The 27,745-nt window shown below is 32.0% G+C and overlaps 3 protein-coding genes and 1 non-coding gene across 7 annotated transcripts; 2 read left to right on the plus strand and 2 right to left on the minus strand.

Annotated features, from left to right (window-relative positions):
* Positions 1-726: 726 nt before the first annotated feature.
* LOC25500648 (probable serine/threonine-protein kinase WNK10) lies at positions 727-5,597 on the minus strand. 4 transcript variants are annotated; one of them, XM_013589133.3, is made up of 7 exons: positions 4,871-5,597; positions 4,069-4,106; positions 3,615-3,842; positions 3,309-3,529; positions 3,043-3,200; positions 2,211-2,607; positions 727-1,865 (listed from the first exon to the last, which is right to left on the minus strand). In XM_013589133.3, the coding sequence occupies exons 1-7, from the start codon at positions 4,985-4,987 to the stop codon at positions 1,018-1,020; spliced, it is 2,007 nt and encodes a 668-aa protein (XP_013444587.1). In that variant the 5' UTR covers positions 4,988-5,597; the 3' UTR covers positions 727-1,017. The 4 variants fall into 4 exon arrangements, with proteins under 4 accessions (XP_013444587.1, XP_024627903.1, XP_024627902.1 ...); XM_024772135.2 differs by having other exon boundaries at positions 4,881-5,016; XM_024772134.2 differs by lacking the exon at positions 4,069-4,106 and having other exon boundaries at positions 4,881-5,597.
* A 1,202-nt stretch (positions 5,598-6,799) lies between these two features.
* On the plus strand, positions 6,800-6,873 carry TRNAV-AAC (transfer RNA valine (anticodon AAC)). The gene has a single exon. It is a non-coding gene; the product is annotated as a tRNA-Val (tRNA).
* Positions 6,874-9,827: 2,954 nt separating this feature from the next.
* LOC25500650 (ORM1-like protein 3) lies at positions 9,828-15,960 on the plus strand. The gene is made up of 3 exons (XM_013589134.2): positions 9,828-10,271; positions 11,922-12,070; positions 15,503-15,960. Exons 1-3 carry the CDS (start codon positions 10,086-10,088, stop codon positions 15,639-15,641), a joined length of 474 nt encoding a protein of 157 aa, XP_013444588.1. The 5' UTR covers positions 9,828-10,085; the 3' UTR covers positions 15,642-15,960.
* A 5,702-nt stretch (positions 15,961-21,662) lies between these two features.
* Positions 21,663-23,831, minus strand: LOC25500651 (dof zinc finger protein DOF3.7). Its single transcript, XM_024773701.2, has 2 exons — positions 23,669-23,831; positions 21,663-23,006 (listed from the first exon to the last, which is right to left on the minus strand). The coding sequence occupies exon 2, from the start codon at positions 22,994-22,996 to the stop codon at positions 22,187-22,189; it is 810 nt and encodes a 269-aa protein (XP_024629469.1). The 5' UTR covers positions 22,997-23,006; positions 23,669-23,831; the 3' UTR covers positions 21,663-22,186.
* Positions 23,832-27,745: the final 3,914 nt, after the last annotated feature.

The following is a 27,745-nucleotide window of genomic DNA, read 5'->3' on the forward strand; positions in this document are numbered from 1 at the left end:
CCTTGAATACATTATCATACATGAACAAAGGGGTCCTTTTTGACTTTACCTCTAAGAGAGTCCTTTTAGAAATTCTCAAAGTAAACCCAAGCCTTTGACATAAATTTAAAGCTTATCCAAATTTGATTTTCTTTCTCTTACTTTTTGAGAGGTCTGAAACTCTGGTTCACAAATGTGTCTCTCAAGTCTCAAACACATAGTTCACACATCACTTCTCTTATTATTTTGATTCAGCTATTGATACTAAATCAATACAAATGTGACACATTTGAGAATGAATCCTCTCACGTGAAATTTTACGTACGGAAAAGAAGTGTAATCTCGTCCATTCAAAGTTTAGTAACGGTCAACAATCGCAGCATACAATGCTGCAGTCTATTAAAGGGACACATTCAAAGTTTAATAACAGTCAACAATCGCAGCATTCGTGAAATTTTACGATGATATGAAAGGGACATCAGCAGAATGTGTCCTCAATAACAATTTGTGTATAGAACATGATATGGAATTGGATCCAATTTAGATCACATTTTGTTTCACAATAATATCACAAATTTACTTATAAAGAGGTATATATAAACTTAAAGATGTTTAAAGAAAAATTAATGCAGATAATTTTGAAAATATTTGAAACGCAGAAGCTAATTTTAACGTACACAAGCTGTTTCTAAAAAGTTTGACTCTTGGTATATTTTTTAGGGAGGGGGTTGAATTGTATAAGACAGATTATTGTGCATAATATAATGAGAGATCCATAACATATATCCAAAGCATAAAAAATATATGCTGAGATTTGAGAGTAATGACGCCGGCTTCTGCAAAAAAAGAGCCACATCCAATATACAAATTAAACTTTACAATGAAATAACTTCGACAAGGGTAAAATGAGGTTAGTTAACTATGAAGCACTGACACGGACACAAACACGACACTGACACGACGACACATGATGGACACCAAAACACCTTCAATCTGAATTGTCGGTGCTACATAGTTGGTTAATCAACAAGCTTAAAATCAATGAACAGCTATTTTCTTCTTGGACATCCATTTGCTTCGGGTGGCTTCCAATGCCTCCAACTTCATTCTAGTGAGCTCCTCAATCCAATGCTGATATTGTGACTCAATTTCATCAAGTTCAAGCTTTAGCTCATGATCATTATCCTTTTCGGTTGAAGACACAGAAGAACAACAACTACTTATCAAGCTCAGAACGTTTGATGATTCTGAGATCACATTGCCTTCCCCAACATTGTAATCTGCGGCCTGCAATTTGCAATCTTCGAAATACCTGTTCCCAACTTCAACCTCGGGTATCGACCTTATTAGGCATTTAAAAAATCCAACACCCATAACTTTGGAAACATGAGAATTGTCGGTTTTCACAGAAGCATCATCAACAACTATTTCAGAAGCTCCCGATCCTTGTGAATGTTGATCTTCGGAGTTAACCAAACAATGAGAAGCATCATAGGCACCCTCAGAAGTAGCGTTATCAGTGTTTAAACAGCTCTTTCCAGCTGTCTCAAAACCTTCCCTAGAAATTGTATCGAACTCGGAAAAGACATCTTGACCACTAACTTTTTCGGAGGGAACATTAGTTAAGATAGAACTCCAAGGGCTTGACATTAAGGTTTGGCAATCTACATTTGTAGTACCACTACAAAGACTTACTTCTCCAGTTGAATTATGATCAGGTGAAGGTTTCCACCAAGGAAGAAGTTTCAATATCAAGTAATCAATAAGCTCAGCTATGAAAGCCACATCATGATCTGCCAGCTCCAAATGTTCAACCATCTCCGAGGCCACGGAAACTGCAGTATCTGCATCAAGGTAAAAGAGAAAATGTATATTCCGTACTCGACCTGCAAGTAACACAACAAGAACATTTTAGGCACTGTTTCGATAAACAACTTAATTGAGTGTTTATAGCATAAACTATTTCAATAACAAAATAAATTCAAACTGTTCTCATATAAGGTACAAGTTGTTTTCATAGGTTATTTCTAGAAAGCGTATAGATATAAGGTAAAAACAACTTATGGACATGTCATAAGTTATTTTCGTAAGTTCTCACAAACAGTCTCAAAAATTCTTATGCAAGTAGATGAGCTCAAATCAGCTAAAACAAACAAACCCTCAGTATCAACTCAATATCAAGGCACAAAGAAGTGTGTCAAAAACTAATACAGGAAAGGACACATGCTTACCACTTGTATCAGCAATACGCAGGGTCAATGATACCGAGTTATCATCATTTTTAGTCCCTTTTAACCTAAACTCATTGTTCTTATTAGTCTTTTGGACTTCAAAAACAGGATAATGTGGACTTCCCTGGTTGCTTTCAGCATAGGTACTCATACTCCCATAAAACTGTTTGTACTCAGCATCGATGTCCATAGATGGAGTACCCGACTTTGGCATATCGGTAGCTGTTGGAGTTTTAATAGGAGTCAGGAATGGACCCTTTGGACTCTCAATTTGTAGAAATGGGTCTTTAAGAAGCTCTTCTGCGGACAATCTCTCAGATGCTGGAACCAGGCATTTCTCAATAAAGTCCTTAATTTGAGGGTCACTCACCTTACTAAGGGAACCAGGTTTGATACCCTGCAACGAAATACATCAAGGTTATCAAGTCGAGATTCAAATCGTTAACCAATAGAAATATCATTTGCAAGTAAAAAAAAGGTGAAAAACACAATTATAAGTTGATAATCATTTATGAACCTCAATAATTTAAGATCCAAGTCATATTTCAAATGACAGAGAAAGTGGTTGACTATATTAAGTTTAGGTTGTGAATCAAAAGAATAAATCAGAATTCACCACAGTGAATCCAGATTCATCATAATAAATCATGATTCAAGATGAGATTCATGTCCAAAGTAGATACATGCTATAGATTCGTATCGATTAGGTTCGGTTTAGTATCGAATCTATATACGACTAGTAAGATACCGATAACCATGGAATGCATCACAATACAGCACAGATGAATACAATAATAATTGATAATGATATGCCGATGATTGTCATACTTACCGAGGTAACTTTCTTATATATTTGAGCTGGGTTATTGCATTCATTGTAGGGATACTCAAGAGTAACCATCTCCAACATTGACATTCCAAAAGAATAGATGTCAACAAGTTCATTGTACTCCTCTTCATATAATTCTGGAGCCATAAACTCGGGCGTCCCTTTTAAAAATAGAGATACGAAAAAAACAGAAGAATATTTGAGTGTTGTTCACAGAACCAATGTGATAAAAAAAAACCTTCACATTTTAGGAAACGAAAATGTGTTACCAATAACACTCCGAGCTGTTGGCTGCTGCATGACGATTGCCAATCCGAGATCACCGATCTTAACTTCTCCTTGGTTTCCGTTCACAAAGATGTTGTCGCATTTCAAGTCTCTATGAATAATAGGCGGCCTGTGACCGTGAAGATATGCTAAGCCTTGAAGAATCTGCCTGGCCCAACCTTTTATGGCTTTCATTTCAACATACTTATGCTTCTTACGGTACCTGTAAGCCAAAGTTTCACAAGAGTCTCATGTGCACAATGCAGCGAAATGGCATAAAAAAAAGGGTTAAAATCGAGAGAACATACTGTCTTAAGTTTCCAGATGTGAAGAGTTCGGTGATCATGTTAACGGTTTTCTGCTTATCATCGACCCAGGAATCGTAGAACTTAATGATATTTTCATGTCTTAAGGACTTCAATATATGAACTTCAGAATACAATTTTGCAAGATCATCTGTTGAATGTAAGAGACCGTCAATCCTAACTTGGTTCCAAGCAACTTCTATTCCATCAACTTCATCAAATGCCCTATAACTGCAAAAGGAATAGAGATTTAATAGCGCGCTTTAACAAGAAACAAATGCCATAACCCTATCAAATATCATTGATGACTGAATTTTCTTATGAAATAATTCTTACCAAAAGCATAGTTCTGAATTAAAAAAAACAGAAAAGAAGGAACCATATACAACAAAATAGATATAATGACCAAAAACAAAATTCAAAAATAGTAAATAGAGATTAGGCGTCAGAATCGTACACAGTCTTGAAGGCACCCCTGCCCAAGATTTCATTGTACTGAGACAAAAAAAAAAAAGAGGAAAAAACGTCAAATTAAAAAAAAATAGAAAGAACAGGTGAAATATAGAATAACTGGATACAATTAAACAAATCTCCCTAGCTGAAGGACTAAAGTAGCAATGAATCTTTGTGCATTAACAACAATAATCAATAACAACATTGTTTACAAAGACGATCTAGCACAGCCATATCAAGATAATTCAAACATCAAAAGGTCAAGTTATCAAGCAAATTTTTTTTTGGATAAAAGTTTCCCTAATTCCAAATAAAGGTAATAGTGCATTTTGGCAAACAATACAGATTCTCTAAAATCATGAGACATAAGAGTCATCAATTCAGCTTATGTACATTGCATAGTTACACAAGAAAAACATATCTAATCAATATCAGTTACTTGGTGCAAGTTTCGGCATATTCCTAATTAGAATTGATTTTGCCTCTAAAGTTGATTCTAATTTAACTTGAAGTCATAATTTATAGCTTTTGCCTCCAAACATGATTTTTACATTTAAATTCACGGTTCAAATCACTTTCACGTAAATGTATACAAACATAAATCATTTAACTTTGAACTAAAATCAATTTTGGCCGCCATAGAACCTAACACGCACTTAGTATGTATCCCTCTAGCTCAATTAGCACCATTTCACCACATTAGACAAATGACACCACAAATCGCACACATTAATAAAAAATAAATGATAGCATAAAAAAACATAAATGAATCATGTCATGTCATGCATGGATGCATCCATACATACCCTCACGTACCGGCCGGTTGGATCTTTCTCTACAAAGTCCTCCTCAAAATCAAGAGGCTCCCTTGTTCTGAAAATATTGTCACTAGGATGCAACGCTAAAACAGGACCAGAATTCATTTCTGGTTTCTGAATTAAAATCCAACACAACAAAAAGCACAATAATAATAATTTTTCAAATTTGAAAAAATTTGAAAAAATTTAAATTCATTGGATGGACTTGGAGTTCTGATTCTGATTGAAATGGAGTAAGGTTGGAACTGAATGAAGAACAAGAATGAATCGAATGCCGAATATCGAAATCGTTCCGGCATTCGATAACAATTGTTAAATGCAATGAAAAAACATTCAAAGCCAAATAACAACAACCTTTCATGTTAACAACAAAAAAAATCCTCAGACAAAACCCAACACAGCCATTTTTCTCTCAAATTCCATTTTTTTTCTTCATACCCACAAACCAAAACCTCAAAAAGGTTCAAAATTTGCAGTTGGGTCTCCCATTACCCCTAAAAGAAAAAAAGGAAAAAAAAAAGGATAAAAAGTGATTTTTTTTGTTTTGTTTTGAGAAGTGCTGGTTGGTGAGGATTGTGGAAGAGAGAGAAGATTAGAAAGGGTTTGATGAGAAAAAGAAGGTGAGAACAAACAAGTGTGTGGTTAATGAGAATGCTATTTTTGTGAAGAGATTTTGTGTGTTGGAGATGAAGACAAGTTTGGAAGATTGAGGTTGTAACTCTAACTAACATAACGACTTGAAGCATTTCAACAAAGTTATATAGAATAAAATATTTCTTAATTTGTGAAATTTTTAATAAACTATAAGCATGAGTTTTAAATGAAAGTAAAAAATTGAAGAATTTGATTGTAGAAATTAAAATTGCTCTTAAATATGTTGAGAACCAAAATCTCATTTAGCCCAAATTAAAAGATTAAAAGTGTGCCAACGAGGTTGGGTCTAAGTCTAACATAAGATGTTAGACTCTCACAATATGACAAATCATGTTTTAATCTTAACTGAAAGATGTGTCAATATTTAGTCACTTCACCTTGAATTACTTAAAAATAAATGTAGGCATTCAAAATAAGAAAAGCATATAATAAAATTGAATTTTAAAGAATCCTTTTGAAGAGGCAAAAGAAAAATATAAAATACTATTTAAAATATAATCAGCATTCAATACAAGGATCGATCAATTCGAAAGGTTCAAATCCACCTTTCATTTGTGAAGGTTTGATTTTATGTCATAGTAAAGCTTTGTACTGATCTTTTAAAATTGACATCATCATCCAACTAACCCAACTAGGTTATAAAAATAGGTAAAATACCTCTTTTAGTCTTTTAAGTTTGACAAAAATATCGGATTAGTCCTTTAAGTTTTAAATATATCTTTATTATCCTTTTAAGAACCAATTTGAAATTTAAAAACTTCAAATAAGTGCATTAAGTTAACAACTTATAGGACCTATTTAAAATTAAAAAAAAAAACTTAAAAACCTATTTGAAATTTAGAAAAACTTAAAGAACATATATAAAATTTAAAAAACTTAAAGGACAAACACTGTATTTTTGTCAAACTTAAATGACCAAAATATATATTTTTCCTAAAAAATACTTATGGTAAGATTTTTTTTAGAGGAATACTAATAATAAGATCTTATTTATTTATTTTCAATTCCGTTCCATTTCCTATAGGTATTATACATTTGGTAAAATAAAATAGAATGATATGACTAAAAAAAGGTCCAAAGGTGAATAAAAATATTGTTTTGAGTTTAAATGTGAACAACAAAATATATTCTCTCAAAAAAAATAAAATCAACAATATATATGCAAATGCAGCCGAAAAACGTAAAGCTAATATTTTGTTATTTATAACCAATAAATATAACTACTTAGGCAAATTCAATAAATTTAAGCCCAATAACAAGCATGGTTTCGTGGTGTAGTTGGTTATCACGTCAGTCTAACACACTGAAGGTCCCCAGTTCAAACCTGGGCGAAGCCAATCAACTTTTTTTCTTCTTCTTTTCAATCAATTTGATGCATTTTTCTGTTAATTGTTAATCGCGTGCGCTCTAAACTGATAAGTATATTAATCGTTAGTAAAATATATAAACGTTATTATCCAGAAGAAAAAATATGTTATTCATAAATTATCAACTTTTTTATTTTATCTACGAAAATTATCTGTTTTAATCTATTTATTTATATTTTTACAATATTAGTTTGACTTGGGTTTTTTTTTTTTGTCAGTTCACCTTATAAGGTGAATAAGTGGGGTGTCGGGATTCGAACCTCTGCATATAATAATGCATTGTTCTGCCAACTGAACTAAGCTCACGTTACAATTCATTTAGTTCAATAAATAAAAAACTCATTTAGTTTTTTTTTTTAAGCCAAAGAAAGAATAATTAATAAATGGCACAAGCTATGCCATGAAAAATTCGGTACAAACTATGATATGCTTCCATACCTACGAAATTAAGGAACATTAAAAAAAGATGTGACACAGTTCCTCTTTTCCACAATCGAACGGCCATAACACCTGAGACTCATTCAAAGTTCCTCTTCTAACTAGATTGGATTTCATCATAATCCTATTTTGCAACAATCTCCATGCTAGAATTTATACCTTTTATGGAACTAAATCATTACATACAACCGAAAGATCCCTTGACTTTTCTGTGACTTATCCATATAAGCAAATTTTACTTTTTAGGTTTATTCAATTAATGATGTATGTGATCCATAATATGTATTTCTTCACATACATCATTCAATTAATGAGTAGTGGGAATTTGCTTCAATGATGTCAGGAAACAAACGCGTTCGACTTCCAAAGATGTATGCTACGATCGCAATTGTGGTCGTACCGTTGAAGAGACACAAAGTGGGGGAGTTCGATAATGCAATATTATGTTGAGGGACAATCAACATAGAACAAAAGTAACAAATTTTGCTCACTAACACTCTGTTTGGTAGGATAGAAATAGGGAAGAGAGAGTGAAGGATGAGAGAAGTTGAAGAGAGATGGTGAATTTCTCCTGTTTGATAGTGAAGAGAAATAGGGAAGAGAGGCTAAAAAGTTATGGATCCCACGCAAAATTCTTTCTCCTCAAAACTGAGAAGAAATAGAAGGAGAGAAAGGATTCTTTGTTGTATTCCTATTATACCCCTCATTTCACTTTTCATTCAATTAGTTTTGTATGCCTTTATTAAACTTTTTTTTTTCAACAACTTTGTTTCGTTCCTTAGAAGAAAAAAAACTTTATTTCATATGTAGATTTTTTTAGTATAAGTATAGAGTATGTGCTATTTTACACGTGTACGTGGTACACTTTTACGAAATATTGTACTTTTATTTGGAAATGCTACACTTTTTTTTGGTAAAAAAAATACTTAAATTTATATATGAAAAAGACTTATGTTCCATTTAGAATACGTAGTTAAATTAATTAACTGAATTTAACAAAAGAATTAAATTAGTTTGAATGGAAATGTTATTTTAACATAAGGGTATTATGGTACTTTTAAATATAAACAACACTTCTCTCTTCTCTATTTCTCTCTTATACCAAACAATCCGTTAATCTATTCTATTTCTCACATCTTTCTCTCTTCTCAAACTCTCTCTTATTTATTTCTCTCTTCACAACTTCTCTTCTAAACCAAACACACTCTTGACTTAAAAATGGATAAGTGAAGAGGTTTTTTATGAATGAAATGATTTTAATTGCATATTCTATTTATTTTTAGTTAAGAAGATGGGAAAGAATGAGAGGAAAGGAATATTTTGGTATTTGTGGTAGCATAAGATATTTAAAAAACCCTCAAAGCCAGAAGAAAACATTTCAATCCTCTTTATTTTTCTTCCTCACAAAAAAACCTCTTTATTTTTCATTTTCTCAACTCCAAACAAACAACTATCAAAATATACACACAAAAATGTCTATCTCTAAAAAAATTAATGCAAAACTGCTACACATGTAAAAATTGGGTTTGTATCACATCACTATCAGAACTAGCTAGTAGCTAGAGGATGCATTCATCGTGTTAAATTGTCATTCTAATTATTTGTCATCCTTATCATCATTATGCTAAAATTGGCATTTTCTTATCAACAAACAAGTCGGTGTTTCGTTATTGCAGAGAAAACGACAAAGCTTCGTGCAATAAGATATTTCTTTAACTAACTAAAATATATTTATATTTTCTTTTCCGTACGAAAATTTATATCATCATCATCCAATAAAAATTATATGTTATTTAATTATTTTCTTTTTGGGCTGAGATTTGAACATCAGGCCTTGCATATATTATGCATTGTCCTACCAACAGCTAATTTTAAAAGGGTTTTTTTATCATGTGCAAATTTACACATGTTAAGAAGTTTAAAATAGAAATTTTGTATTGAAACTTGTACATTTAATATTAAATATAATTTTTTTGAATAAATAATTGTTGTTTTCCAAGAAAAAGTTACTACTATTAGTTGTTTTAACATGTGCAATGTTGCACATATTAGACAAACCCATTTTAAAATTACAAAGAAAGTTTTTGTCAAAAAGAATTATAAAAAAAATAATTTTTTTTAAATAACTAATTTCAGTATATTAATTTGTTAGATTTATCTTAGGGTGAAAATCAAACATAATATTTTTTTTTATCATTTCACTCGTTACTTCTTCCATCCTAATTATCAAACCAACCTTATATAAGTTTATGCGACAATTAAAAAAGAAAAAATAGATTCCTTTATCAAGAAAAGAAAAAATAGATTCCACTTTCTAACTTTCTCTAAACAAACAACCCTTATCCTTCAAAAAACGATGTCGTTTTCAATTTACATCAAAAAATTTCTTTATCTTTTTCTTTATATTTTTATTAATAATATTAATATTTATTTCTTTCTTTTATTACTACAAATATTTATATTTATTTATTACCAAGCAAATCAATTTTAGCTCATTTTCAATTTTCAATTTCCCAATTTCCTTCACATTTTCACACAGACACACACGCACGCTAATATCATTGAATCCAAAATCAAAATAAGGGTTACGTTTTTGGGTTTTGGAATTTTCATTCACAAACAACCCTAAATCAAACCCATCAAAATCAAATTCATCAAGTTTCAATCTTTTCTATCTAGATTTATTCTATTCAACGTTTCAATCAAAAGGGTGTATTTAGATTTTCCAAATTTTGCAAAATTTGATGGCAAATCTCTATGTCAAAGCTGTGCCACCTGCGGATCTGAACAGGAACACAGAATGGTTTACGTATCCTGGTGTTTGGACAACATATATTCTCATCCTCTTCTTTTCATGGATCATGGTTTTGTCTGTCTTTGGTTGTTCTCCTGGGATTGCTTGGACTATTGTTAATCTCGCTCATTTTCTTGTATTCTTCTTCTTTTACCCTTTTCTTGTTATTTTGTTTTTTGTATTATTTGAATTGTTGTTGAATTGTTATTGAATTTTGTGTTTTTGATGATTTGTTGTTTTGTTTTTGTTGTTGTTGTTGCCTGATTTGTCCTTTGATGATTGATGATGTCCTATTTGGAAATTTTGTAGTTTAAGGTTTTTTTAAGTGTGTTTGTGTTTATCTGTTGTGTTGATTAATATGTTTTGAATTTTGTTGTTTTGATGGATATGAATGTTTGTACTATGAAGCACGGACAATGACAGGTCGATACCAAAAATAATTTGAAAAAATTAGATAATTGATAGTAATCATATGTGTCGTGTTGGTGTCAGGCACTGGGACATGTTGGACACCGGGACATGCTTTCGATGAGAAGTTTCCGTGCTACAGACTGTATGTATGAGTTTCATGGGGTTTGTGAGATGAGAGATTGAATGTGATCTTGAAGTTAATTGTGATGGACATGATAAGGTTTCAGATGTTTATTTATTGAGTAATGACTTAGCCTGCATAGTTGTTTAGTGTAGGGCTTGCTACTTCTTGTGTTAATTGTAAATAGGTCAGGATTTTATTCTTAATATTTAGAAAAGATTAAATAGAGGACAGAGATCTTGGAAGACATATATAAATTAGAGGTATGCTATTAGGAGTATGAAGCACTGCCAAATACATGGGCACCTGACACATGTTAATATCAGTAATAGTTTAAGAAAATGAAAGTGATTAAATGTAGCCACATGATTTGGTGTTGTATCAGTGTCAGATACCAGACATGCCTTCAATCCAAAGTGTCATCTTTACTAAATCCTAGTGTGCTATTGGAAGTAAACAATGCTCAATTTGCTTCTGTTGTCTCTTGTTATGGGTGGTGAGTGGCTCCAATTGCTAGTTTATGTTAACTGCAATTGGTATTCTCCTCTACATCCCATTAATCCTTTGCCATTGGCATTTGGTCTGTCACAGTCTCCTGTGAGCCTCTCCTTGTCGATTGGATATTCAGCACTGTTAGAGTATTTGCTTGGAGTGTCCACTATCTCTTGTGAACCTCTCCTTGTCGATTGTTGTGATGAGGACTGGGTAGGGGAGTCCTTCAGTTCTTTGCTCCTCTTAGATTCAGTTTATTGCCGCGATTCTTGAACTACATTGGTTTTCAATTGTCATCACTTTCACAGTTCCTGTCATCCTTGCAATGTTCTAAATTTTCTTACTTGCCTCTCCTCTGTTTGACTTTAGAAGTACACTAGTTCAGGAGCATTATACGTTGTGGTCATTCCGTGTTAAGTAGGAGTAGTTTAGTTTATTCGTTGGACTGAGAGACAAATACTTGATATGATTATGATTTTGTGTCACTTAAAATGAATTGACTGTCATATTTTTTCTTCATCTTCCTTCGATTTTTTTGGTAGGTAGACATATTATTATATGTCATAGTCAAACATAATAACAAGGCAACCCATTTTAGCTCATTTAGCATTTAGTGAGGCGAGGGGTGAAACTATTTTTTTATAAAAGCTATGTGACTGGGTCAAGTTATAAATTAACATTTTGTTGTCAGATACTGTTTATGAAATGTCATATTAATTTGATCTCTTTACATGGCTTGATTGATTATGTTGTGTGCATCAGGTAACATATCACTTTTTCCACTGGAAGAAAGGAACTCCATTTGCAGATGATCAGGGGATCTACAATAGATTGACATGGTGGGAGCAGGTCGACAATGGAAAGCAGCTCACTCGTAACAGGAAGTTTTTGACAGTTGTTCCTTTGGTTCTGTAAGTTCTCCTTTAACTTGCATACCTGTAGTGGTGTTTGTTCCGGCTGATATCACAGTTTTTATTTTTTAGGTTCAGTCATGTTATATAAACACTAGCAGTAATTGGTCTGCACTAACTAATACATTGTTTACAGTGATGCAGACAAACTTATTTGTGTCTCATCTTGATAGTGTAGTTATAACTTTTACATTTTATGCTTTTTTCGTCTCTATCTTAATGTGGTACGTGAGCTTGCAAATAAATGTCACGTCTATGAGGAAATCATGAGTCATGCATGTCCAATTTAATTGACTTGTGAGTACCGATAGAGTAAGATTCTTTTCCGTCTCTTCTTATATGTGGGCATGATATGGCCTATGTGTTACTCCCTTCTAGTTGCGAAAATAATTTCTCTCAGCTATAGCCAAGGTTGTCAGGATCGCGATATAGATCGTGAAATCGTACGATCTCGCGCGTCACCAGGTCTCCACCGAGTTGGAGCGGTTCAAAGATCGGAGAAGACGGCGGAGCGTGCGGCGAGCAGAGGAAGAGCGTAAGATCGTGAAATCTTCGCTCTGATTCGCATCAGAGAAGAACGGTTTGACCCGGTTGTTTCGCGCGAAGAGTGAGGTCGGAATGACATGAGCTGCTCGTTTGTTGTTTTCTGCGGCGGCTGGTTGCAGAGGCGGCTGTGTTATGTTGAAGGAGAAGACTAGGTCTAGGTTAAGTTAGTGGAAAAGACTTATTTGGGCCTAAACTTATATAAATATAAATAAATTATTATGACTTATATGGGTCTGAGAACAAAAAGAAAAAAGACTTATGTGGGCCTAGACCTATAATTTAATTTTTTGGCTACAAGACGTATAATAAACTATTATGAATTTATTTTTTTAAGGGAAAAACTATTATGAATTATTAATTTAACTTAGTTTAATGTTGTAATTTATAAGTTTTTTTTTTATGAAAGGTTATTTTTCTTAGTTATTTTTATAATTTTGTCTGTTTGGTGGGATCTTACGATCTTACGGTCTACGCTTTTTCTGTACCCCAACGATCTTTAGTGAGATCCCGATTTTGACAACCATGGCTATAGCTATAATAGAGTTGGTAGGTTGGGTTTATTTGGAATTACTGTTGCTTGTTCAGAAGTTATGTTACTTACAAGGTTTGTATCTGTATGGTTTTTAGTGACTGTTGTCACAATTCCTTAAATATTTGCTAGAAAAACGAAGTTTGATTGTTGGTGAGAGGAAGGGAAATATATTAAAATTTAAGCAGATAAAATGGCGTTCATGTGAAAACTCCCATCATGTTGGTTATATATCCTGGAATTTATATCATACATAGTTGAATCAGATTGCATGCGGTGTTTTAAAAACCGGACCGGCTGGTCAGACTGGGAATTGGACCTACGGCCGGACAGGTCACTAGACTATATTAGACCGCTCATGCATTTGAACCGGTCAAACACACATAAGCCTGTATGAATTGATGTGGTCTGGTTCAGTGAAAATATCGCAGTGCTTTTATCGAGTAGCCTGCACCAGGATCAAACCAGGGCCAATAGTGTGCGGCAACGAAATATCGCAGTGCTTTTATTTAAAAAAAATTATATATTGAAAGTAGCCTGCACCATGGTCGAACCAGGGCCAATAGTGTGCAACAATGAAATTTCTGCCATTAAGTCAGTTGTTAGTTGGTGACACTCGTATTGCTTATAACATATATATACAGATAAAATGTTAGAACATCCAATCTAATTAATATATACAGATAAAATGTTAGAACATCCAATCTAATTAATACTTGCCTTATTGAGTGCATACATAGTTTAAAAATCCCAAATGTAGTAGCTAATTTTGAATGGTAAATTTAGCTAAAAACTGGTATAAAAAATAAAAAGAGTCAAATCAAAATTTGGAGGTTTCTATTCTTCATGGTGTCTGGGGTTTGACTTAATTTGTTATCTACATTATTTGTGGTGAAACTGCGTGGCTTCATAATATAGTTTCCCTTATGAGCTCTTCAAGAAAAAGAAAAAAAACTCTGGTTATGAGGATTAACGCTTAGCTTTTTTCTGCAAAATTGTTTTGATTGAAGAAATATTGTTAGGTATAACAAGAATTAATTTGACTCCTCTAAAGGGAAGAGTGTATGAAAAAAGTGAAGAATTATAACAATTGGTTCGGAAATCAGCGGAATCTCTTAATTATAATTTGCACTTTGGTCTTTAAAGGGCTCCGATTACCTTAGAGGAGCAAAGAAAAGATAACAAATAAGCCTCCATAACATGAGCCCAAAGGAGAGAAGAAAAAAAAATCAGTCTAACAAGTTAAAGCAAATCCCTTTTGTAAACTTTCTGATAAGGTGGGCAGGGTTGGCTGACTATCTTGTTTTGTATTGATGTGTTTTCATGAAATTTCCATTGTGCATCACTTTATGTCTCTAGATGGTTTTCTGCAGTGAGGGCGTTAATTAATCTTTGAGGCATCGGTATTTAATTTATATTGGTAGGAATGTGCATTTTGCATTATTTAGTACCAACATGATTTTTTTAATTTTTTTTCTTGGTTTTGAATGTGTTTACTGAGCGAGCATGTCCAAGAGCTAGTACCATAATGCATTGCATGTTTTTTGCTGGTGATGTTGTCTTAATTAGAGAGTTGATAGAGGTAAAAATTAGATATCAAACTACTCTATAAGTTGCAAGCTTTGATGTACCATACTAGATGATGCAGAAATTTGACACATGTAAAATACACGACTATTAGACCTGTGTCACTCTATGGTATTTGGATATTGAACTGTAAAAAGGTAAATAGTCAAAACATGTATGATAAGACAAACAAGACAAGGTAAATCATCCAAACTTGTATCATATAGATTTTTTTCTTTTTTGAATAAAGTAACATATAATGCAGGGACAACACCCATGTAGGAAAAAAACGATAGATTGTTGCCTAAGGTGGCTAGGCCATGTGTGAAATAGACTATTACAATCGTTGGAAAGAAGATTGGATTGGAGGGTAGGCCATAAGAGTGTGATGAGGGAGACCAAGAATAACTTACATCTAGATATGCTTGTTGAGGATCTAGTTGATGACATAACATTTTAATATCATTTAATTCATGTTGCTGTTCTATCTACTTGGGTTGGGAAAGGGTTTGATTGTGGTGATAGCGAGCTTACGAAAATCATTGGACCAACAAGAAACTCGACTTTTAACCTCGAACTCATTAGCTTGTACATACTTGATTTTATTATTTATATAAGATATGAATAACCTAACATTATTAAATATCAAAATTCAGATCTCTTTAACAACAAATAAAGAAAGCTTTGTTCAGCACTTAAACTAATCTTGTTTTTGCATCTTGAAGAGTGTTACTAAATGACTTATTTGAAGGCTTGAGCTGTCTTATTGAATATTTTCTTGTCATTGACAGGTACTTGATAGCCTCACACACAACTGACTATGAGCATCCAATGCTGTTCTTCAACACGGTTGCCGTGATTGTGCTAGTTGTTGCGAAGTTCCCCAACATGCACAAGGTTAGGATATTCGGAATCAATGCTGATAAGTGATAAAGTGTTTGTTTGTCCATGAAACTATGGTTGTTAGTAGCTCATGAGCCTCTCTTCTTTCTTCCTTCTCTTGTTCTGGAAAAAAGATAGCAACCTTTGTATAGAAAAGGCAGAACTGTGGAAGGAAACTCAAAATCATGTTTTGTTGCCAATTATTTTTTTTTCTTTTCTTTTCTTCTAAGCTTCTTCTTCTAAGGTGTTAAACAAACAAATAAATATCTGAGTTATTATTTCTGTACAGTAGAGAAATACGTGTACCAGAGATTATAACGGTGCTTTCAAATTTAGTAGTAACTAGTAAGTTCCTTTCTTTCATTAATGCCTTAGAAAAGTCCTAATACAAGAATCATCATTTGCATTTTATTGTTTAATCAAGAATGATCCTTTGCATTATAATTTAATTTTACTGGCCAAAATTTTCTTTTTTAATATATAGAAATCAAACTTCATATTAACAAAAAAAGAAAGGAATAGAAATAAAACTCTCATTCCATATCAGCACCATATGATTGGTTGGATGACTTAATCAAACTCATTTTCAATAAAGGTTTATCATGAGGTTTAGTTGTTTTCTATAGAAGGTAAATTTTGCTTAAACTATGTACACGTTCTTTCTTTGAACTATAGAAGGTAAATTTTGCTTAAACTATATAACAAGCTATGCTTTACATATACTTGTGGTGCTTGTTTGGTTTATTGTTTTGCTCGACATTTGATTATGTGTCTTTTCTTTAAAGTTAAACAAACCTCAGGTGTTCAAACCTATGTGCAGGAAATCAGTAAAATATTCACAAATTCAGAAGCTAAAATCTACTAATAACGAGTCATGTTATTTTGACACAAGTTTGACATTATATTCGAACATCAACTTGAACAATTCAAAGATGTGGCTAGTTAGATGGTTAAGTTGACATAAGAAGGTGTTCCATAATTCATTAATCATCCAATGCACACAATTAATCATAATTTTGAATGTCAATGGTTAAAAATGGTGCATATTTGTCCCGTGAGTGTAACTCAGTTGATGTTCCGTGAGTGTAACTTAATTGATGGCTATCAGCGACATTGTCATTATGTGCAAGGGTCGGGGTTCGAACCCTAAATTCCTCATTTCTCTACACATAATAATCTATGTGAATCTAAGCCACTAGACAACTTTGGAAAAAAAAATAGGGCATATTTATTTGGGCATAAATTGTGGTTAATGAACATTATTGTACATTAGACCATTTGAAATGATGTAGTGTTCTTAAACAATTCGGATGATGTATATAAAACATTAGTTAGATGTAATTAACCACGTATTAACTATTAAATTTGATGTTTCTTAAAAAAAAACTATTAAATTTGATGTCGATTATTTGTAGGGATGATAAAATGGGTTGGATCCATCGGGTTGACCCGTTTAACCCCACTTTTTAGCGGGATGAGTTGAGATTTTGAACACGGCACTTGCAGGGTGTGTTGGGCGGTGAAGGTTGGCCCGTACGGTTGATATTAAAAAGAAACTCCCATTTTCACTTCTTTTATTTATAAGTCACAATCAATTTTTCAATTTTCTCCTTTATATAATGGAGAAAAAATTCAATTAATTTCATCACTTTGTTTCATAATTTTAGCCTCATTTTTAACGGTTAAACACATATCTCAAGATAAACCTTATGATGATAGCTTCCAGCAAAGTCCTAACTGCTTTATCTTAGTCAACTATAATATGAAAAAGGGTGTGTGAAATTAAAATTAAAAAGACATGGGTGATAGAATATTAGAATCTAGTCTATTTAAAAATAAATAAATAGACTATAATACAAAGGGTATCTTCAAAGTTAAGAATTTGCTGGGTTACAAGTTGGATGGCGCTGACTGCTGTGGAAATTGGATGACAAAGAAGTCAAAGAATTCACACCTTATTGAAAATTTAAGCATATTTTAATTTGAGATTAAAAAAATGTACCTTAGTGTACAATTATTTTATACCACAACCAATTACAGTTTGCCAATATAAAGAGTTATGTTATCTATTTTAGGATAATTTATAAGACAACAAAAGATAATACAATTTTTCAAAAAAAAAAAAAAACTAAAGATAATACAAGGCAATCTGAGTATTAACAGAAAAATTAAAACAAGTAAAACATGATTAAAAATTATATTGTCTTATATATCTTTAGCTATTCCATACATTGCTCAAAAATGGTTAATCAAATAACATTTTTCATATAAAAAACTCATTCTAGTGTTTTTTGTTTAAAAATTGTCATATGTGTCGAGACAATTTTAGAATTCAATTCATATATAGTGAGTGTAAAATATTTTACATTGTCAACCAATTACTACCTTCGAATCATTAGAAACATTTAACATTTATCAAATTTTGGATGGACAAAAATTATTATTGTACTGCTGCCATGATAGCAACAGAGATGGAAAGTTGGGGGCTGCTAATTTAATTGTTTTCATTTTTCACCATACTTAGTAATGGACATTTTCCATGCTAGAGTCCTAGATAAGCAGTGGAAGAGCTATGTATGCTCACTCTAAGCTATGTGCTTTATCTTGGATGTTGCTTTTCGATAGATTTTCCATTAATATTTTTTCCTCTCTCGGTTAACCCTTGGGAAATGAACAGTAATAATTTGAAGTTTTGTCGTAACATGGTAGTTAAAAGTCTGATCAACAACCAATCTACTAAGAATTAAACTTGATTCTTTCAAATAGTTCGTATTTAGCTCAAACATCTTTTTGATCTCTTATCTTTATTCGGGGCTCATGAGTCATAAAAGGCTAATAATGTTCAGTAGAGTATATGTGACACGGGAGTTCACATCTCTTTCTTTCCACTTTACCAATTTCCCTGTAAATCGAAATTAGGGTACATTGAAACTCATTTTTTTCATGTTGCTTTTCGATAGACTTTTCATTAGGATTTTTTTCCTCTTTCAGTTAACCTTTGGAAATGAACAGTAATAATTCGAAGTTTAGTCGTAACATGGTAGTTAAAAGTCTGATCAATAACCAATCTACTAAGAATTAAACTTGATTCTTTCAAATGGTTCGTATTTGGCTCAAACACCTTTTTGATCTCTTATCTTTATTCGGGGCTCATATGAGTCATAAAAGGCTAACAATGTGCAGTGCAGTATAAGAATTAAAATTGATTCTTTTAAATGGTTCGTATTTGGCTCAAACACCTTTTTGATCTCTTATCTTTATTCGGGGCTCATATGAGTCATAAAAGGCTAACAATGTTCAGTGCAGTATATGTGACACGGGAGTTCACATCTCTTTCTTTCCACTTTACCAATTCCACTATAAATTGAAATTAGGGTATATTGGAACTCATTTTTTTTCTTAAATCAGGGATTGCAGCCAATTTTCTTCCCTGTATGAGCTAACATGCCAAATTTGCAAGGATTCTTATCAGTTTCCATTCTGAAATCGTTAAACAATGGTGCAAAGGGTGGATCCAACATGAATTTGCATGGATCTCGTACTTCAGAACCATGAATTCACAAGGAAAGGACCAACATGTTACCGATTAAATAAATTAAAGGACCTATATGCACCATTTTTTTTATAAATACAGGACTAATATGAACCTCGAAATAAAGATAAGGGACCAAAAAGATGTTAAAGCCTTCGTATTTTGATAAAATTTATTATTCATTTGAGTCCAATTAACTTGTTTGATTCATAGGAAATTCGTGAAATTGATATAATCACTTCGCTACAAAATTTAGCTCCATCTTTAATAAACCAGATTCCAGCCAACTTTCATTAGAGAAACTTTGTTAATACATCATCTCACTGACTTCAAGCCAAGATCACCCCAAGTTTTAGGCTTGCAGAGATTTTGCTAGTAAGTATGCACATGATACACATCATCCCAAATGAACTAAACTATAATAAAAATAAAAAATAATATTGTTTGTCTCCATAAAGAACATAAAAAAAATTCTTCATCATGTAAAGCAGAACAATATGACTTTGAAAGCAAAATGACTAATACATATTCTAAAAAAAATCCAAATTCAGAATCAGAATTGGGGATTCAACAAAGAAAACATTTAGAATTGGACATTCGAAATTGGGTTGTATACTATTGGTGCCACATTTAAGTACATCAAACATTATAGCTTAGAGGTAAATGCTTATATTTTTCACTTTATATGTCTCGTGTTCCATTCCCACATGCCACAGTCATTTGGGTGTTGAACCAAAGGATTGCATGGCTGCAAAGCACATACTCTTCCGCTGGACGGCCATCTCAGGTGTCGTTATAGCCACACTAAGCCATAAGGTGGACTCTTTCTTTTGCTCACCATAAATAACCTTTTAGTTTTTCAATTACTTGGCGCACTGTTGATCAAACCTTATCTATAATTAATTGAAAGGATCTTCTATTCATTTTGTTGAGTACGACTCATGTATAAACAATGAAGAGGGGCAGGGGAGCTGAGCTAGCAGGCATGAAGCTCCCCTTGTCCATGTCCGTATGTTCGACCAAAACATGTTGTTGGTGGACAAATTTTTTTTTTGGGGGAGGGGGGGATAGCCTCGGTTGTTAGTGGTACAATTCAAGGGTAATATTGTAATCTGGATTGTAGTACTATATATATACCTTGTAACATTATAAATAGAGGAACGCACCATTAGTCAAAGCGCGTAAACAAATGATCATATTTCATTATCTTGTGATTTTTATTTTTTTATATTCTTTTTTTACTAGTTGTAGTTCTAACAATTTTTCATGTGAAAAATGGAAACTCACAAGTACTTTCCCAAGTCTTTTGGAGACCAAAATTTTCAAATATTTAGCTCTTGTTATCTTTTCTTCTTTTTTGCTTTGTTTGTTCTCTCATTTTTTTTTTTTTTATATATTTATATAATCATAACTTTGCTTGTTAAAAAATGAACATAGACCAGAATAAAGTAAATGCTTCATCATTCATTCATGTCAACTTATGTTAAAATTATTGCATTACCTTGAGTTTACATTTTTTTTTTGTTGCCAAAACCTTGAGTTTACATCCGTACCATAATTACTTATACACCTGAATAAATTACGTCATCAATTTCAAGATCAGTTATCATTTGTTGAAAAATACTTTGATTTTCAATTAGCCCGTGGAAAATAAAAGGAGAATAATTAGTAGATTGGCGTAAGAAGAAAGCCAACACATGAAGAAGAAATTAAAGTTATTTGTCCCCCAATATAACTCACTCAAAGTGAAAAACATAACACACCAAAATAATAATTAATAGTATATAGTAGTTCATATATGATCGTTCACATGTGAAGCCATTGACCTAGCTCTAGTGGAGGAAATAGTTTCCACTTGTTCCAAAGGAATGTTTGAGGACCCCACAAAAATACCGAACCAAATTGTGATCTAAGATCTTCACAATATTTTCCTATAGTCCTAACATATAGTCACATACTATATATTAATTAATTATAGTGGATGAATGACACAGGACACTCTTCATGAAAATGAGGTTTTCAAATTAAAATTAAACTTCCAAGTGGATGACGATTGTATATATCTGGTTAGTGTTTTAGTTGGGGGCAGGTAATCCAATTTTCAAGATTTGTCTAATTTACTAATTATGAGGTCTTATATAGTACATGTAATTAAAATGTGTTATATAATTCTATAGCTTGCATTAAAAAGTGGTTATGACATTCATTAATTAATTCCTGATTCAGCTAAAACACTAAGATCTTAAAAACACTCTCTTGTCCTTCCTTTACAATATTCTTTTACTATTTATTCTTTTGAATAATGCTATCAAGTGGTTTCATAGTTGGAAGAATCTTAGATGTGATAATTTTGACAACAAAGCTGCCAACCCACTAAATTTATTTTTTTAATAACGGAGACATAGATAGAAAGAGTAGCTGGAAAAAGTTTAGAAAGTAACTCAAACAAATTTATAATTATGGTTGTGCACTTGGAAAATTTGAATCAAATCTTTTAAAACAAATTAATGTCCATAAGATGTTGATTAAGAAGGAGGTTCAAAGTTCAAACTTTAACTACTAACATAACATATATCAAACCAATATACTTCTTAAAGAAGAATTCATGAATACAAGGTTGCATGCCATGGACAAAAACAATGCCTAATATTCACCTATTCTTCTATCCCTCTACATATATGAAAACAATCCTCACATTACTCAAATTAATACCAAAGGCATTAATTGTATACAAAACAAAGTAAAATCATCACTACTAAAGAAAATAAATTTTAGGTAGAAATATTAGAGACGAAAAAAATATATAAACTCGTCTCTAGTTTTAACGTCTCAAATATTTAAGATGAAATTAGAGACGAATTTCATATTTTTCTCTCTTTAATTTTTCGACGCAAATCCAGTTTTTTCGAGTAGTGCATGTGCATTGATCCTATTGTTAGTTTTGAACAACTTAAGACAAATGATACCTATTAAAGGAGTAAAAAATAATAGAGAAATAAAGAAGATAATGCATGATGTTTATCTCACTTTCCTTGTCCTTCAACTCCTTTCTCTTAATTAATTACCATGATCCTTCACCCATCATTCCATTCCAATATCCAGTTGAATTTCCTTGTTGATCTTTATTGTGTTCCACTTCAACACCACTTGTAGAAAGCTGTTTATTATTAACATTAACATCTCCAAATGGGAACAAAAGTCTTCCACCACCACCACCACCACCTTCTTGAACTTGAACATGATCATATGATCTATTTCCATTAATTCCATCAATTGAAAATCCAAGACTAGGTTTAACTTCTTGCATGGTGAATCCAGATGGATAAATAGCATTTGAGTTTGGCAACCCTAAATTATTGTTATTAGCATAAGGGTTCATGCCTCTAGATGCCATGCTTGACCTAAGTAGGTCAAGAGCTGAAGAAGATGATTCATTATTGTTATGCATCTCAACATATGAAGATGGCATACCATGATTATGATGATAGTTTTCCATAGATGGAAAAGCTAGGTTAAGATCTTGGCCTCCTTGTATTTTAGGGTTTTGAGATGAAAGATGTGAAACTTGTAGGGTTGGTGGATTTAGGTCAGGAATTTTTGATGAACTATTATTAGGGTTGGCTAATGATGATGGAATTTTCTTGTTCTTTCTTGAACCACCTCCAACTGGAACATTTCTTAGAGATCCTCCTTCAGTCCAATACCTTCTACATGTCTTGCAAAAGTATCTTGGTTGTGTGAGACTGTAGTTGTTATAATAACAAAATTTTGTGTTGGTTGAATTGCACCTTGGACAGTTTATTTGCTCTTGTGGCCTTGCTTTCTTCTCTAATCCTTGCCTTGGACATGAATTAGGAGATAACCCTTCCATGAGTATATACCTATATAGTTATATATACTTCATCATGTGACATGAATCCATAGAATATAAACATATAAAAAACATTCAAGAGCATGTAGATATCATGTTTGCATAACATATTTTTGGATTTGGACATAATTTACAACAAAATCAAAACAAGGTATACTCAAACAATTGAATTATATGGTGAAAATGGTAAAATAAAATGTAAATATTAAAAAATAACAACATATAGTATCATCTTTTATTTATGTTCTTTAAAAATTATCATATGAGCAAAAAGGTTATAAAGAGAAAGGAAAAGGAAAAGTTGAGTTTTTGATATTAGGACATGATCAAAAGTTTCCTTTTCTTGGTAGAAAAAAGAGAAGATATATAGAATATCAACATATATATAGATGGGTGGACCTTAAATATATTTATATATAATGAACATATAGTAACCTAGGTATAGGTAGAAAATGAAAATCAAAGATACAAACAAGTAACAACATATAAATCTAGTGAAAGTTGATAGATGTGTCAGCTTTGGAACAACCCTCAAACCCAGAATAAATAGCTATAAGAAAGTATTATGCATCAAAGAAAAGACACATGAAAAATCCATATCCACCTTTCTTTGGTCATGAATTCAAACAAAAGAAAAGAGAGAAAAAGCAAAGAGAGAGAAAGAGGATTCACCTTGTATGTCTACAAGACTGCACCTGCTCTATCCTTAGTGCAAGAAAGAATGTTTTTGTTTTCGTTTGTGGGATGACTTTATGTTTTAGCTTTACTTTATGAATGATATATAAAGGAAAAGAGAAAGTGAGAAGAAAGAAAGAACAAGAGTGTCTGTTTTGACTACACAAGCATTAATATTTTTCATTAATGATGTTTTTGCCTATGGTACACTCACTTTATTTTAATGATGATTATGATGTTAGAAAATGCTACTTTTGTTTTCGGCACTCATTTGTGGTGGTCGAGCCTTTTAATGTGTTTGAGTATTGACTAGCACTGTTGTTGTTATTATTATTATGACAAACAGTTTGTATTTGCGGTAGTCTCTTTGGTACATCTTATGCTGAGGAGAATGCCTTGTTAATAGTATATAATCTATTTTTGCTTGTTAAAAAAATTTGATAACTATGATGCTATTTAACTTTTTTTTCTATTTATTTAAATATAATTCTATATTAGTTTCTTTTGGTTTTTCTTTATGGTGATGCTTTTTTTATATTTTTATGTGGTGGAATAATAATTAAGTATGTACTGTGGTGGGTTTCTACTTTTTGAACGATATAGGCTCTTATTTGTGGTTCAAATTGTCAAACTTTCTTTTTCTATAATCAAGCACCTTTCTTTATTTTTTTGCCAGAATCAAGGACCATTCTAATTTAATCACTCATTTTTATAGGGTCACTTTTATGAAATATTTGATTTAAATTTGATTGCCTCAATTCAGGCTTTTTTTTCCTTTAATTGGGGATTTGATTAGTAAGCATCGATTCTGTAAATAAATTTTGTATATAAACATTCAACCATATTTACATCGTTAGAAAAAAAAAAGAAAAAAAAACTAAAACAAGGTTATATAGTGGAACAAATTTCCCTCAAGTCCTTATCAAGATGAGTACTTATACTAGCAAGAATTATATCTACCATAACAAGCAATGAATCAACATCAAGACCTCCAAGAGCAAGGGCACCTGAACAAGAGCAACGCCAAAAACCTTTCACAAAGTGACCATGATGATGATCTTAAATGAGGCTACTGCATGGCTAAGTGGCCATGGTTATGTGTTAATTTTAACAAATCTAGGAGGAGGTTTTATCCATAGAGAATTGTATCTAGATATATTTTTATTTTGGGATGCAAGAGAGCAATTTATCTCTTTAAATTTGATATGCCATATTAACCATGTAGTTATAAAGATCAATCTCTCTAGAGAGAGTCTAAATCAAAATACGCAATAATGGCTTGCCAATTTGTTGTGTGTATTTTAAACATGTCCCTTTCTAAGATTTTGGTGGCCTAGAGCAAAACTGTAATTTGAATCACCGACATAGTTAAGTGAGTTTGATATGCAATTGAAACATTTGACAAACTCAAATATTTTAAATGTACAAAGCCGGGGTCATAAAAATTATTTGACAAACATGTCCCAATTTGTTGCGTGTATTTTAAACATGTCCCTTTCTACATTTGACAAACAATTATTTGCAATACTTTCAATATTGTCATAAAAATCGGGGTCTAACTCATCCTTACAAAGCCGACTTGTACTGTGAGGAGTGCCTCCTCTTTATAAAATATTCTCAAGAATCCTATCTATCCGATGTGGAACTAAATCCCACCGAGTGTTGGCCGCTAACACACCTCCTCATGCTTCAAGGGGGCCAATAGGCTTGAAGCGTGGACGATGCAGGAAGCCCAACAATAGACCCGATAAGCTCTGATACCATGTCACGAAAATCGAGGCCTAACTCATCTTTAAAAAACTGGCTTGTACAGTGAGGAGTGCATTCTCTTTATAAACTCTTCTCAAGAATCTTATCTATCCGATATGAGACTAAATCCCACCGAGTGTTGGCCACTAACATATAGAAAAAAAAAATCATTTACAACATACATTCGACAAATCCTTATTAGGAAACGTGGCATCAAAATTTGTGCAAGATTTTTTTAAATTCATTATTATTCGATGATTTCAAGGTTCATGCGTCAAATAAAAAACCAACAATACTTTCAAATACTTCTAAATGCTCAAATATATTTTTGAATGAAGTTATTATCATATCAACAACCACCAAAATATGTCTAACTCTAAAAGGTTCTTCGGGTGATTGTATTTGCTCATCATTATCATTCTCATCATATTGTCTTTTTCTAAAGTTATGACACTTATTTGAATTTTTAAAATATTAGTGACATATTGTTTACTTTCTTTACCGCTAACACTCTTATTTACTGTATTGTAGTTCATTCAACTATTTTATTTATAAGAGTATTTTGATAAATAAATATTTCTAGTTTGAGTTTCTTTACTGAAACAAATTTATATTGGAGAAGACATATATACCTCATGCATGATCAATGTCAACTACCAAGCTCATTGATTATTTACAATAAAATTTACATATATTCTATTAATTGCGGAACTATAAACTAAATTACAGTTTATGTAAGCGGAAAATCTAACTATTTGTGCCAATTGTATTCGGTAAATAGATTTTATTCTACGTGAAAGTTATAATATTCATTGTTTTTATTTGTATGAACCTTAAAGACATCAGCATGAGATTGAATGAGTAAATTACATTAGAGAATTTGTGAATATACACCTTTATATACAAAGTAATAAGCATATACTATACATTGAGGTTTTCTTATAGTCAATTGTCTTTTGTGTATTGGATTAGAATACATATTTTACTTTGTTTATCTTTATCGATTTTTGAATATATATTCCTTCAAGGTTTTATATACTAAAGATAGGTTAACAAAAATTGATGTTTTGGTCTAAATTTAAAATTAAATATATCAATTTTTGCTGATCCGACTTTTTCATATATATTGAACAAGAAGAGTGTGTGTTTAGAGTGAGATTAAATTATACCGATATAATGTTACACCGTTTGATATCGTTTTATTTATAAATATTTTTTTAATGTTGAATTGTAAGTTTATATATATATATAATATTAAACATTTATTTGAACTTTTACGAAATGTGTTACACCGTTGAATATATAAATTTATATAATATTGAATATAAAGCGGTGTAACATAATTTTTATTTTATTTTTGGTACAAAGGTGTAACATAATTTGATCAATCATCGGATATTTTTTTGGTAGTGTTCATTCATTCATCGGATATATATATATACATATACAAGTTAGGGTCCATTTGGACCATTGGTCGAGTGGTAAAGCACAATTGGTTTTGTTTTTCATGAGTCACCTAGCATTAGGACGCACTAGGCCTAGAATGTTCTTGCAGTTATACAAAACGTTTGTTATTGCTCTTATAAAAATAATAATATATCTTGATAATATGTTGAAAATAAACAAAACCTTGCTCATTATGGACGTGCATGGATTGGGTAAACTAAAAAAATAAGTCGAACTGGCTCGAGTCGACTCAATTTGACGGTTTTTATTCGGTAAATGAGTGCTTGTGGTTTGTAAAATTGAAAAGCTAGTAAAGAAATTTGGGTAAGGAAGAACCCTAACTTTGATATTTTGTAATTGCTATTTAGGCTTTTTAACTTTGATATTTTTTTAATTCGAATTTAGTGCTTACGATATTTTTTAACGTTAGAGACTATTTTGATTAATGAAGTGCATAATCAAAAATTATTTTAAGATTTCGATGCATTAAAGGATTATTGTGGCTACTTGCTACACATTCAAGGACAAAAATAATTTTGTCCTAAAAAATAAGGTTGTGCCATCTTTTTTAGAAAGAATATAATGGTCCATCATTTACAAAATTACCGTTAGCTTGTTTTATATAGTTTTTAAAAATATGTGTAAATCAAGACCAACTAAAAAATTGGTGATTTGATTCAACTCGACCCAATGTGGCAAGTGGCAACAAACAATTTTAAAATCAGATCCAAACTAGGGTTCTCCACATGGTTCGATTTCTAGTTTTTGCCAAAACCGGCTCAACTGATGGCTCAAGGACAACTCTATTGCTCATTACTTGTTGGCGAACATGGATGAAAATAGATTGGGCCAAACCAAAAGTTTAAGTTTGATTTGTCA

Source organism: Medicago truncatula, chromosome 8 (assembly GCF_003473485.1).
Source record: "Medicago truncatula cultivar Jemalong A17 chromosome 8, MtrunA17r5.0-ANR, whole genome shotgun sequence".
Taxonomy (NCBI): Eukaryota; Viridiplantae; Streptophyta; class Magnoliopsida; order Fabales; family Fabaceae; genus Medicago; species Medicago truncatula.

Bases quoted from the DNA above. Each gene is read 5' to 3' on its own strand.
- LOC25500650 (XM_013589134.2), top strand. From the start codon at position 10,086: ATGGCAAATCTCTATGTCAAAGCTGTGCCACCTGCGGATCTGAACAGG. The intron at 10,272-11,921 runs GTATTCTTCTTC...TGTGTGCATCAG, and splicing joins TTAATCTCGCTCATTTTCTT to GTAACATATCACTTTTTCCA. The intron at 12,071-15,502 runs GTAAGTTCTCCT...TGTCATTGACAG, and splicing joins ACAGTTGTTCCTTTGGTTCT to GTACTTGATAGCCTCACACA.
- LOC25500651 (XM_024773701.2), bottom strand. From the start codon at position 22,996: ATGGAAGGGTTATCTCCTAATTCATGTCCAAGGCAAGGATTAGAGAAG.
- LOC25500648 (XM_013589133.3), bottom strand. From the start codon at position 4,987: ATGAATTCTGGTCCTGTTTTAGCGTTGCATCCTAGTGACAATATTTTC. The intron at 3,843-4,068 runs GTACGATTCTGA...TTCCTTTTGCAG, and splicing joins AGGGGTGCCTTCAAGACTGT to TTATAGGGCATTTGATGAAG. The intron at 3,530-3,614 runs GTATGTTCTCTC...TTTGGCTTACAG, and splicing joins ACATCTGGAAACTTAAGACA to GTACCGTAAGAAGCATAAGT.